At 42.6% G+C, this 13,831-nt stretch overlaps 1 protein-coding gene across 4 annotated transcripts in view; it reads right to left on the bottom strand.

Annotated features, from left to right (window-relative positions):
* FSIP1 (fibrous sheath interacting protein 1) overlaps positions 1-5,226 on the bottom strand; it is a 74,987-nt gene extending 69,761 nt beyond the window's left edge. For all 4 annotated transcript variants that reach the window (XM_088671047.1, XM_060273310.2, XM_060273317.2 and 1 more), the window contains exons 1-3: positions 5,103-5,226; positions 2,999-3,130; positions 1,824-1,986 (exon numbers count right to left, since the gene is read on the bottom strand). In XM_088671047.1, coding sequence (XP_088527173.1) covers positions 1,824-1,986; positions 2,999-3,124 — 289 coding nt within the window. In that variant the 5' untranslated portion in view covers positions 3,125-3,130; positions 5,103-5,226. The remainder of the gene's footprint in view (positions 1-1,823; positions 1,987-2,998; positions 3,131-5,102) is intronic.
* Between the last annotated feature and the right edge of the window lie 8,605 nt (positions 5,227-13,831).

Here is a 13,831-nt window from a genome sequence, read left to right as displayed (position 1 = left end):
AGGCAGAAATTTAACAGGCAAAGCTTCTCAGGCATGAATATACTATGGTGATAACACAACCATCTACTTCATTTCTGTCTGTAATGCAGCAATTAAAGGCCTATACAATCATGTTAGGAAACAAGCAATACATCTCCAGTGAAGAAGAGGCATTAGTTTGACCCTCTGGAGCTTGGTGCACAAACTATTATTAAAATATTCCATTACAGAAACTATCCTTGCTAGGGCTGTGAACCAGATTTGGCAGAGTCCCAAGCCAAACTGGACCCATATGCATAGCTGCCAAGTTATCCCTTTTTTAAAGGGATTTTCCCTTATGCTGAATAGGCTTCCTCGCGAGAAAAGGGAAAACTTGGCAGCTATGCCCATATGGAGGGACTCAGGTATTGGATGAGTCAGGTTCAGACAGCCACAGATAGTTACAGTCAGGTTGGCTGGCCCAGAGTGATCTATGGCTGTTAGGGGGCTGTGCATCAGGCAGAAAGGAGTGCTGGGCAGGACAGGAAAACCCTCTACACCCTCCACCCCATAGGATCACCCCCTCTACTCAGCAACCTTTGAGCAGAGGGTGCAATCTAGGGGAGTGTGCACAAAACCAGTGACGGTATGTCTCAATCAGTTCCAACATTCACTGCACTTCTGCCCAGTATTTTGCATTTCACTTACATTTGTGACAAAATTTAATATAAAATAGTGCTCTGATCCCAGGGGCACATGCTGTACGACAAATATTTTACACGAAAGGAGATTCCAACTAAACATCTGGAAGAATTTTCTGACAGCAAGAGCTGTTCAACAGTTGAATGGACTTTCTCAGGGGGTTGTGGACTCTCCTTCCTTGGAGGTTTTCAAGCAGAGGTTGGATGGCAGATCTGGCATGGATACTTTAGTTGGTATTCCTGCATTGCAGGGGGTTGGACTAGATAACTCTTGGGTATCCCTTCCAACTCTATGATTCTATGAAATAATTTTGGGGGGGGGGGTCATCCAGCAGTCATTGTTCACCCAGCCTGCTATTTCTCCTTTGCTGCTCACCTTCCTTTTTATATCATCCCCCTTTCTATTATATTTGAAGCTGCAAGATTTCATCACACATCCTCCCTTATGTACTGCTCTAGTTCTGATTGGATCTAGGTTTCATAGACTCATTTAATAACTGAGCACATTCTCAGCAAAACTTCCTGTTTCCCCCACCCCAGGGAACCAACTATTACATTAACTTAGATAAACTTCTGTGAAAATCTTTTATCATGTGCAGTATCCATTAAGCTGGAGTGACTTTTCAAGGACAGGACTTATCACTTAATTAGCAACAGTTTATTCGATTGTGTGAATTGGCCCCAAGTCTAAAAGCATACTGAGGGTTTGAAATAGAAGAGCAAGAAAAGGGGAGGTAATTCTGGGTGTCTCTTCATTGTATAAATAATATGTCTTCCTCTTGCGATTTGATTAATTTGTACAATACTTGAGTCATACTTAAAGCAGCAGAAGCAGGTCAAAGTGCAAAATTCTGCTCTCAAATATATTTAACCCTTTTTTATCTACAGAGAATTTCTCAATTGAGCTTCTATAAAGCTAAGAGAAGAATATTTACATAGTTCTATAACTTTAATATTGAATTTCCCCCTAAAAAACCAAGGTGGCAACCCTAACACACACTCTAAGGAATAGGTCTCACAGAACACCTTTTTGTAAACTGCTTTGAGGGTGGCTTTTTTTTAAAAAAACAATCATGCGGTGTATAAATTCTATGAATAAAATAACAAATGCTGTTGAACTTACTTGCATGTAAACAAGCACTGTACACATACTAAATTTCATACCTTTTACCTGATTTGTACTCTGTATTACCAGCTGGAAACTACTATTCGTTTTTTCTTCAGATATGACTTCCGAGGTTCTCATTTTTTTGGTTCCATATTCCTCTCTATTTTCATCATAATTTTCTTTTGACTCATGTTCTTTGTGATCATTATAAAAAGCAACCTAGAAATGATTGCAGAAATAGAAATTTGCTAACAAGCACATTGGTCACAATTTCTCCTTGTTATCATTTGGAAACATAGATAAAATTTCCTTTTTAATGTAGTTTGAAATCTAAAGATTTGATAATACATTGCAAATATTTATAAACTACTGTATTTTTTTATTTAACAAAAGTATTGGAAATAGTTACTTATTTAGTTGCCTGTGAAAAGAATCACCTCCAAGTGACCAAACAAGTAAGCTTTACAGAGTTTGGCTCTCTCTTTAGTTTATGCCACAAATCACAGTGTCTATCAGTGCACAGGCAGTCTAGCAAAATGTTTATGGCCCTATTTCCTAGGTTCTTTTAAACAAAGCAGAGAGAGAGAGAGAGAGAGAGAGAAAGAGAGAGAGAAAGAGAGAAAGAGAAAGAAAGGAGCGGGGAGGACATTCACTAATGAGAGCAAAAAACTAGAAGAGTATCAAGACACATGTCCCTCCTTCAAAGTATGATTCTCACACACACACACACACACACACACACACACACACACACACACACACACTTCATTTCATAAATAGTTTCAAAACATGGGTGGAACCTAATCATTTCAGGTGTCTATTTTGAAACAAATATAGGATACTCCCACAGGTGGAGAAGGAGGTGACTTTTGCACATTCCTTCTTCCCCCTGAATAGTTACTTCAGGTGGCTGGGGGGCCCTCCAGAACAGTGTGGGGTGTGGCACTGGGGATTGGGGTGGGGACAGGAATTGGCAAAAATCACCTGTCCCATTCCTCCAACAAGATCCTCTGATGGATCAGAGTCTCTGCCATGAAAGAAGATTTGAGGGGTGGATCCAACCCAAAACCACTTTATTATGTAAACATAAAATACAGGTACCAAATGCGGGTTTTTCAAGGACTGTACTTCACCAATGTCACTATAATTATAAACATTAACAGCATCTGTCACAAAAACTTGAAAACACTGTAGAAGAAAGAGCAAGAAAAACAGTGGACATAATAGTTACCTTAGGCAGGCTTGGCGCTGGTGTTAAAATCTCTAAGGATGTGCTTAAAACTTTGCTCCCATGATTAATTCTTGAGCTAGATGCTGGCCTTGAAATGTCATCCAGGCTTCCCCTTGTAATATCCATTAAAAACTTAAATAAGCAGATAAAGGGAGCACATTACATGCCATGTATTAATTTCATTTGATATTCATCAACCTGCTGTTCTCTTCCATTTTCCACACAGCATATATTTGATGGAAACAGCACCCCTCTTTGGATATTCTTGATATAACTTAGGTGGAAACGTGAGGAAGGCCAGCAAGGATACACAAGCTAGTTCTGCATCCTGTCACTGTTCTTGCCATCCTTCATGAGCAGGAGGGCAAACTTGTGAAGTGGGAAGACTTTTGTTTTGTTTTTATATAATTTTTATTACATTTTCTGTTTTACAATTTAAAGCACTCATGTTTACATCCTTAAAATATCAATTACTCTCCTTCTTCTCTTTCCATGGTTCATTTTACATATCATAAATCCCTGCATATTTTACAGAAACTATACTATTCAGTATTCCATTATTATATCCACCATAACTTATTTACACTGCTGAATTTATCCTAATGCTGCCAGCGTTTTCAGCTGTACACAGTTATTTCCCATATATTCAATAAACATTTTCCAATCTTCTCTAAACATATGTTCTTCTTGTTCTCTTATTCTATATGTTAAATCTGCAAGCTGCGCATATTCTGTCAACTTAAGTTGCCACTCTTCTTTGGTTGGGACCTCGGTCATTATCCATTTTGGGGCTAACAAAACAAGGGCCGTATGTATGCAGTAGTTGCATACATAAATAACCTTTTTTGACACCTGGGAATTTCAGTCTGAATTATCCCCAACAGAAAGAACTCTGAGTTTTTGGGAAAGTACTTTTAAACATTTTTCTTCAATTCATCATGTATCATTTCCCAAGGAAGCCTTTTGTATTCTTGGAGGCTGTTCATTTTAATATTCTGGAAAGTTTTGGTTCCAAAATGCACAGTAAGTCTCTGGGGGAGGAAATATGCTGGCGAAGCAGAACCCTGCAAAGAGCAGAATAGACTGAAGGCTATATACTGGTCAAAAAGGATATTTGGGGCCCTCGGGACCCCCTTCCCACCCCCATTTATTTTGTTAAGAAAAAAAATGTTAATAGGCTTTAATGTATTGACCACTCCTGTGGGTACCCTGATGTGATGCTATGATATTCAAAGGCTACGTGCAATGCTCCCAAGATTTGTCCATTCCTTAATTTAAAAAACAAAACTACTGATCACTCCTTAGAGTCCCCTTAGCGAAAGCCGCTTTGAGAACTGCAGTTCTCACTACACCAACATTTACATTTCTTTCACATCAACTTTTATATTTTGGCCACACCACTTGGAGATGCAGCCCCCAGAGGTTTGGTCCCTCAGACCAAAAAAAAGGTTATCTACTTCTGCCCTGAAGCCATCTTCACGCTGCTTTAAAATCGACCAGCATTTCAAAAAAATTCCCTTCTTCAACCTTTAAGGACTAGAAACTTTAAAAAGTTGGCTTGAAAGTTCCCTGTATTTTATCAATAATGTGTGTGGGGCGGGGGGGATGGGATACTGCATTTGTAGGGATGTGTTCTCTCTCTATATATATAAAATTTTAAGGAATGCCAAATTCAAAATGTATGGCATCTTGTTTTTAAGGCCATGCTTGTTTCATCTGCTGTTAAAATAAGATAAGGGTAGAACCTTTAAGCTTGAGGAAGAAACCAAACAGAACTCATATAAAACAGAAACTTCAGGGCATACTTTGAATAACCCCCATCTCTTTTCCCTCTTGCGTTGTGACTTCTAGATAGTAAGCCTGAGGTCAGGGAGAGACTCCCGAGTAAACATGCATCTAACATTGGGAAATATGGCGATATAACCCGTGGAGACTGATCCGTTGGGGACCAACTTCGGCATGCCCTCGACCAGCCCCACACCTGCCTGCCTTCTTAATCACCCGCAAAGTAATAATAATAATAATAATAATAATAATAATAATAATAATAATAATAATATCTAAAATGGCCATAATTTGCAAACTTCGTCCTGCTTTAACTCACCCCACGCAGGTTCTCTGCAGAGTACTCGGGCAGACAGAGCGAGCAAAACGCCTCTGTAAACAGACGGCCATGAAGACGATACGCTTCTCAGTTACTATGGCAACCCATTCGAAGAGCAGAACCCGGAAATAAGGTAGACACTAAGGGCGGAAGTGAGCCCTGTGCCTTCTCGGAATGCTGCTGACCATGCTTACCTGGGAAAGGCCAGCTGAAGCCCTTTAGCGACGTTCTAAAACAGTTAAGTGAGCGCGTGGTTGCGGAGCCTGGAGACGTTCTTGATCTTACATACTGTATTATTATGAACTAATCTGGATGTCCTCGATTCTGGCTCCTGCACTCAGGCCCGTCCGTTTACCCCACATGTGCTGCAGAAGCATGTTTAACCAGCCCTTACCTTTAGGCTTCAGGATAATCTTCAGCATAGCTGTCAAGTTTTCCCTTTTCTCGCGAGGAAGCCTATTCAGCATAAGGAATTTCCCTTGAAAAAAAGGGAGAACTTGACAGTTATGATCTTCAGCCAGGATCAGGGTACCTAGCTATCTTGCCGAAAACTGCTGTTTGTTTGTTTGTTTGTTTGCTGGTTGGTTGCATTTACATCCTACCTTTTTTTATCTCCAGTGAACCCCCACAACAACCCTGTGGTGTAGGTTAAGCTGAGAGACAGTGATTGGCCCAAGCTCACCACCTAGTGAGCTTCATGGCTGAAGTGGGCATTTACCGTGGTCTCCCAGGTCCTAGTCCAACACTCTAACCACTACACCACACCCCACTGAGGTTGAGGTGGGGAGAGAGAAAAGATTCAGAGGTGGAAATCCACTAGTCTCTCATTCCATGCTGCTATTACTGTATATTTGTGAGACTAGATCTGGTTCAATAAAGAAATTAAAGAAGAAACAACCCCATGTTAAAACATGCATTTATGGCTATAATGCACGTCAGAGTGATATGGTAATTGCTCTTTGATAAAAATATATATATACTCTTTCACCCAGAAGGTGGCGTCGTCTGACTTTCAGTATATTACCCATTAAGCTAAAAGGGTCTGAGCAGGAATGCTTCCTGTTTAGGCTGTACTAACATGTTTACAGGCTGGGAATTCTAGACTGGTATTTCCCTGGCAAGCATCCCCACCCCTACTAATAATTTAAATTGTGATTCCCCCTTGAATCTGCCTCTTCATTGACAGAGCTGCTGGCAAGGGAAACTGACTACATCATGGAGCCAAAATCAGCATTGAGCTCTACAGTTATTGGGGTGGGGATGTCTGACTGCATGCAGCCACCATAGGTGAGGGATCTCTAAACATGAACCAGTGTCTTCAGCCTCAGGATGGAACCTGGGGGGAGGTTTGATTTTTCTCAGCCAAGCTGCTTATCAACAGAACACTGCCCCACCCTTGACATCACTGCTCTCCCATGAGCATTGGCAAGCAAGGTACAGCCCCAAGGTGAAAACCCTTCCTAATACTTATTGAGAGGATTTATTATTACATTTATTTCACACCTTTCCACCAAGCAGCTCAAGATGATGTACATGGTTTTCCTGCTCCTCATTTTATCATAACAACAACCCTGTCAGGTAGGTTAGAGGTTGTTATTTGCCCAAGGTCACCCAGTGCGTTTCATGGTTAAGTGGAAATTCGAAGTCTGGTCTTCCAGGTCCTAGTCCGACTCTAACCACTACACCACGTTCTGATATATTACTGAAAGCCACTTGAGCTATCACTCTGAGCTGCAAGTAGCTGCACTCTGGTGCAAGTAGCACCAGCCAGCTGGGAGAGAACCCAAAGAGCAGCATTGATTTTGGCTAGATAGCACCACTCTCGGCCTTCCTTCACATGGCATACTCTTAAATATTTCAGGAGGGACAGCCTGGAGGGTAAGAAGCTGTTCTTTGCAAGCCACAGAGCACCATATGAGGCTCCATTTCTAACCACCTGCTTGTGAGGTCAAAAACATTGTCTTGGCGTGCATACTGACCTGTATGAAATGGGAAGATGGTCCAGAGACCTCTGCAGCTTCTTCCCACTGTAGCAGGCTGTGAGGCTGGACCACTTCCTGTTGCTCTGCAAGACAGTATTAGGAGTTTAGCCTCAGGGCTGAAAAGGTAGCCCAATAGCAGTACTTGCTGGGCTAAAGACAGTTCTGCTATCCGTCTTTATCTCTCGACATCTTCTTGTGTGGCGGCTGCAGAACAGTTAGATCAGATGGGACCAAAGGAGGCTTCTGGGCTGCCAATGGACCATTCCATCATTTTCAGGATATTTTTCTGTTCATATGCTTTCAATCTGGTTCCGTATTAAACGCAATCCTTCATATATATTTTTTTATCACGATCTGCTCCTGCTCCTTAAATTCTCCTTTCTCACAGCAGCTTAAACTTGCTTTTCCATAATATTTCCCTCCTTTCTGCTCTCCTCATTTGGTTAAGACTTCCACTTAAGTAAAGGAAGTCTTCTAGTCTTTTATAGCTTCCTTGATTCTGCTGCTTAACCATCCTGGCATTGTCTTGGTATGTTTCCTTATTTTAGGTGAACTTCTATTATTGTGGTTTTAAGTAACCCCCCAATGTGTTTGATCCTTCTGGCCTTTCCTTTTACTTTAGGAATGGGGAAGCTTTTTGTCCTCTTTGAGGGGTTCTGATCTTTCACTCCCAGCACCCTGCAGACCAACCCTCTGCCATCATGATAATGTCAGGTGACTGATAGGTGGGTGGTGTCAGGTGACTGCAGGGGGGTGGGGAGAGGGCTCTTTTGCCACCGTATTTCCTGTAGGGAACATGCTGGCTGAGTAGCACTAAGCAGGATTGAACTGTCTGCTCCCCAGCTGATAAATGGAGGGTCCAGTTCTGCTCTCTGCAGGGGTCTGCTTTGCCAGCACATCCCCCCCCCAGTGATGTTATCTAATTGATGGGTGGCCATGGTTTGGGAGAAGTGGCCTTGCAGGACAATTGGACCTCAAGGCAGACCAAGACTCACCCATGGGCTGGAGGTTCCCCACCCCCTGTTTTAACTAATGCCCCCATTTTTATAAGTTTTCTCTTTTGAAATGAAATGTAACCATGCTGGACTTTCTGGGCAACTTTATGCTTACATGCATTTTTGTCCCTAGTCAGTTTTATTGAATTTGAGAACATCAGTTCCTATAGGCACACCACACACTGTTTGGGATCACCATACTGCAATCTGTGTGAGTGGAGCTGCTTGTAAAGTAGTTTCCTAACAAGCTGACATGAAAACCTCCGAGAGCTCTCTGGCACTCATGAGCACATTTATTATTATTTTATTGCTGCTTGTTCCACACAGAGACAGGCAAGAATTGCCACCAGCCAGAGTGCCGTTCTAATAGTTGATGAAATGGGTTTAATAAGGCTCTCTTAAATCAGAACAGACCTGCTGGGCTCATCAGTCTCTGGGGATTCTCAACAAGGAGCAAGTGTCTGTCTGCAAAGGCGATCTTGCGACCTAGAAGCAAAGATGATTTTGCGTATCTGCCAGTGCTCATGCAGAATCCTATAATGCTGGAAAGTGATACAAACCAAAATATGTTGTAAACGTTCTGGACTTGTTGCAGCTTATCTGTCTCCTGCTGGCTCTGTATTCTGTTCTGGTAAAGCAAGCTAAATCAAAGAGCCCTGCTGGCGTCACAGAGCACGAACTTTTGATGTTGGCTGACAATACTGTTTTTATACAAAATCAAGCCTGTTTCTGCTTTAACTGAAGACATTTTTGAGCTAGAACACTTTGAAGCCATTTCAAAATATGAGGCCAATTAGAGTAAATTGGAAATAATTAATGCTAATCTTCTGCTGATATTAAAAACCAGTTGCAATCCACTCTGCTGTTTGTGTGTTCTTTTGTTGGAAACAATTAGACACCGGTTATTCGCCTCTGTTCTATATCGTTGTGAGGGGCACTCAATTCTCACCTCGGGAGAGTGTCCCTTCGTCTGCTCATATCGCTTTTATTCCTATGAATATCTTGGCAAGACTTGTATTGTTGTTTCCGGCTCCACTATATATAAGTGTGGCTTATATTCGCGACCTTATGGTATGCAGCCAGGAGTGTGGTGAAAACAGCGGCAGGAGTGTGGCGAAGCGGTGCCCATCCCACGCGCAGTCCCCTGTCCTCTCCCCCAAGGCCAGGAAGGGAGAGCGAGGAAGGGAAAAGGCCGCTGACAACACAGCACAGCTTCCCCCCCCCCCCAGTATGGAGCCAGGAGCAGCAAGGAAAGTGAGTGGCTTATATTCGGGTATTTCCCCCCCCCCTCCAATTTTAAAGTTGTGGCTTATATTCAAGTGCAGCTTATATTTGGGCCAATTTGGTAGTTTATTCCAAGTTAATTCACCTGGTTTAGCCTCATCAACATTTAGGATTCCATCAGCTCTAAAAGGAACAACTTGTTAAGACCAGTTTTCTGTCCTTAATTTGAAGCATGTTTGGGGTTGTATCCAATTGCACCCTTCCATGAACCCTTAGCTCATATGCTGCCCTTTGCAATGTAAAATACTACACTGAATCCAGCTCCTGAAGCTTTAAGTTGCAATTTGAGGGAGGATGTTTCCGTTATAATCCTGGGCTCCGAAAATGGACCTAGGAGAAGTGTTTGATAAACATGACTGGAAAGTAGATTAATATGAAGCAGAAGGAAATTAATGTTCTTGACATTTTGCCACAAAGTCTGCTGTAAGGCAAATGTAGTTCGCATTGCATTGATACTACGTAGCTATAATTCCTCTCCATTAGTTTAATTTGGAGTTCAGTGGAAGAACCAAAGTGGGGTTAATGGGAGCAAGACTTCCAGAGGCACTTCCCTCTTTGCTGGGTTGCTGGTTGATTGAGTTAAGCAAATCATCGTGAATTAGCCAAAAGATATGGTAAAAACTGACGCGGTACCTACAAAAGAGGAATGGCAGATGAAATTGAAGGGATATGCTGAATTGGCAGGCTTAACTAGTAAAATTTCCTGACAACCTAGCAGTTCAAAAGCACGTCAAAGTGCAAGTAGATAAATAGGTACCACTCTGACGATTTGGAAGACACATGGGGGCCATACAAGAAAGGAAGAGGAAGTCCTGTCACGTGATGGAACCCCACTCAAGTGACATTGGATATTACACAATTGGATGTTACACAAATAGCATAGCACACTATGTTGGAAAGGTTGTGATATGTTGGGATTGCTTTAATGCCTAGTGTGGTGTGCCCCATAATCTCCCAGTGTGGTGTAGTGGTTAAGAGCGGTAGACTCGTAATCTGGGGAACTGGGTTCTCATCTCCGCTCCTCCACATGCAGCTGCTGGGTGACCTTGGGCTAGTCACACTCCTTTGAAGTCTCTCAGCCCCACTCACCTCACAGAGTGTTTGTTGTGGGGGAGGAAGGGAAAGGAGAGTGTTAGCTTCAGGTAGTGATAAAGCGGGATATCAAATCCAAACTCCTCCTCCTCCTCCTCCTCTTCTTCTTCTTCTTCTTCTTCTCCCCGAATGTCTAGAAATTTAACGTCATTGTGGATTTATACTCTGAGGGCAGTGGTAAATTTAATTTATTCAGAGTCCCCTTTATCCTCTTATAAACAGCTCTTCGTTAATTTACAGTTGTTAGTAAACATTTCTTATTTAAATAAATATCCTTGAAGCAGTGGGTGGAGAAACGGGGGGATATTACAATTATATAAGAAGCTAGTTGTCATGAACAAGCCAGCAAACCCCTAAACAACTCTTAATTCCTTCCCTGTTACTTGGGTTTTTCACGTTTGCCAGCGGTGAATGCTAATGTATTCACTCCTGCTTAATCTCAACATACTTCTCTGTATTAAACATACTTCTTCTCTGCATTCTTACCTTCCACGGGTATTTAGCTTTTCAGTTTGTCTGCTATGATTAATATGTTAGTTCTATCTATCAACAGATTGCTTTATTAATATGTATTATATACTTGGGATTTGTTTAGTTGCCTGCTTGCTCTTATCTTTTATTTTTCTGTATTTTGTCAATGGGCTGCCCACACCTCTCTACTATATTATCACCGAATGCTCTCCTCTGTGTTTCCTGGCTACCCCTGACACAGGAGGGAGAGAGCCTTTTCCATCCTACCATCCAGCTTATGGAATGCCCTCCCGAGAGATGCTCACCTTGCACCAACCTTGATGTCGTTTCAGTGCCAGGCAAATACATTATTTATTTGCCCAGACATTTCAGCAGGGAATAGAAATTAGCTTTATATTAATATTCTGCTTTGCTGAATTGTATAGGTTTGTTTTCATTGCTTCCTGTGGTGTTTTATCTATTTACTGGCTTCTATCATCTTCCAGTATGTCGCCCTGAGAGGCTTTGTTGAAGGGAGGCATAGAAATGTTCTAAACAAGTAATGAGTTTACCTGGCATTTTCAATTTTAAAATAATAAAATTTTAAAGACTTCATTTTAAGCTCACCCTGACAGACAATGGGGGTGTAAAGTCTTGCCTCCGAAAGTCTTCCTCCTGTTAATACTGTGTAGGTTCTTTCGCTGAACGCAATTTTAACTAACGCAAGAACAGCGTTTCAATATTAATGTGGTGTGTACGTCATTGCTTTGATATCTTGGGAATATTAATTTTCTTCTTCGTTTTTGTCTTTCTGTATTGCAGTGGCAAACAGCATAATAGGCTGGAAGCCTCATCTTTTGGCCCACTTCGAGATGCTCGGTATAAAAGAAATGACTGCATTAAGAATATTGTTATCTAGAGGCCCTGGATAAGAATATTAAATAGAGAAAAGGGGGGGGGGCATTGCTGAAGAATTTATAGTGGAATGAGTACAAGCCCTTAATGGAATAGTTGGAGGGGGGGGAGCCTAATGGAAGGAAAAACAAATAGAACAGAAAAATTATATATTGGAAGTGAATTCAAGAGCGCATGTAAAATAGTCACGACTCGTTACCAGTGGAAAGTAAGGGTTTGGTTCCCCCCCCCAGAAGATCAGATGGGCAGATGTCTGGCAGACTGTAGCCCTAGGCAGGAGTTCTCCTCACAGATTAGTATTGTATGAGGGAGACAGCAGACACACACCTTCCACTGTGTTTCTACTAGGAATAAATTAAGCTGTCCATTTTTTTTCTCTGCTTCTAATTTTTCTAATCTTCAATTCAGTTCTCCATATTTCCATATCCGTTTGTGAGATACGTAATATACACACTTTGGCACAGCAAATTTCTCTAAAATAATGCAATTCTGCAGACTATTTTCACAAATACGAGATTTTTTAAGGACACTCTACCTCAGTCTATGCATTTTGGAACACATGATTTAGCTGGAGAAAGGCATTGCAAAATTCAAAGGAACTTCAAACGATGGCTGTGTTTTGGTTCTTCCATTGTTCTGAAAAGTGCTGGTTAGGTAGGTTCACCTTTAAATGTGAACTAAACTCTCTCCAATTCCTAGTTCTCCCCCCTCCCCACAAAAAATTGTGTTCCCATCGCTTGTGTCCTAGCACTCACCACTCAGTGGAGGGTTAACTTATGCAGGGCAAGCCTACTGTACACAATGGAGGCTCCCCAGGTGTGGTCTGTTTCCTATTGCACAGGAAGCCTCCACAAGTAGAGCAGTCACCTCACCTGCAGAGGTTGCTGATAATGTGTCAGTCCTGCCCACCTGTCAAATTTGGCGTGCCAGAGGTAGGGTGGTAAGAAAAATTCCCCCCATCTCTGTAATAAGATTTCTGCAGGCCCCCTTTCCACCCAGCTGCCTAGCTTTGAAGCCATATAACTCCTCAAGGCAGAACCAGTAAGCTAATTGCAGTCACAGTGGGCGTGACATCTCCGGATGCCTAGACTTGCTGTGATTCTGAGCAGCTCAAGCATTGGCACTGCTTTTGACCAAGAAGTCGACTTAATTCTAAGAAGAGGATAAAGGGAGCTCAGTATCAGTGAGGTCTGGTGATACTTGCAGCTTTGGGGCTGTGAACATGGCAATCTGGTCAACTAGGGACCAAATATTGGCAATTATTTGCAACATTATTAGGACGCGGGTGGCACTGTGGTCTAAACCACCGAGCCTCTTGGGCTTGCCAATCAGAAGGTCAGCAGTTTGAATCCCCGCGGCGGGGTGAGCTTCCATTGCTCCTGCCAACCTAGCAGTTTGAAAGCATGTCAAGTAGATAAATAGGTACCACTGTGGCGGGAAGGTAAACGGCATTTCCGTGCGCTCTGGCTTCCGTCATGGTGTTCCATTGCACCAGAAGTGGTTTAGTCATGTTGTCTGTGAACAAACACCGGCTCCCTCAGCCTGAAGCGAGATGAGTGCCGCAACTCCATAGTCACCTTTGACTGGACTTAACCGTCAAGGGGTTTTACCTTTTACCTGGAGGTAGAAAGATATTAAAGGTAAAGGGACCCCTGACCATTAGGTCCAGTCGTGACCGACTCTGGGGTTGCGCGCTCATCTCGCATTATTGGCTGAGGGAGCCGGCGTATAGCTTCCAGGTCATGTGGCCAGCATGACAAAGCCGCTTCTGGCAAACCAGAGCAGCACATGGAAATGCCGTTTACCTTCCCGCTGTAGCGGTTCCTATTTATCTACTTGCATTTTGACGTGCTTTCGAACTGCTAGGTTGGCAGGAGCTGGGACCAAGCAACGGGAGCTCACCCCGTCACAGGGATTCGAACCGCCGACCTTCTGATCAGCAAGCCCTAGGCTCAGTGGTTTAACCACAGCGCCACCTGGGTCCCACCTCATCACTGTGACGGGGTGAGCT

Source organism: Zootoca vivipara, chromosome 1 (genome assembly GCF_965207765.1).
Source record: "Zootoca vivipara chromosome 1, rZooViv2.hap1.1, whole genome shotgun sequence".
Classification (NCBI taxonomy): Eukaryota; Metazoa; Chordata; class Lepidosauria; order Squamata; family Lacertidae; genus Zootoca; species Zootoca vivipara.
This window is presented reverse-complemented; position numbering and strand designations above follow the sequence as displayed.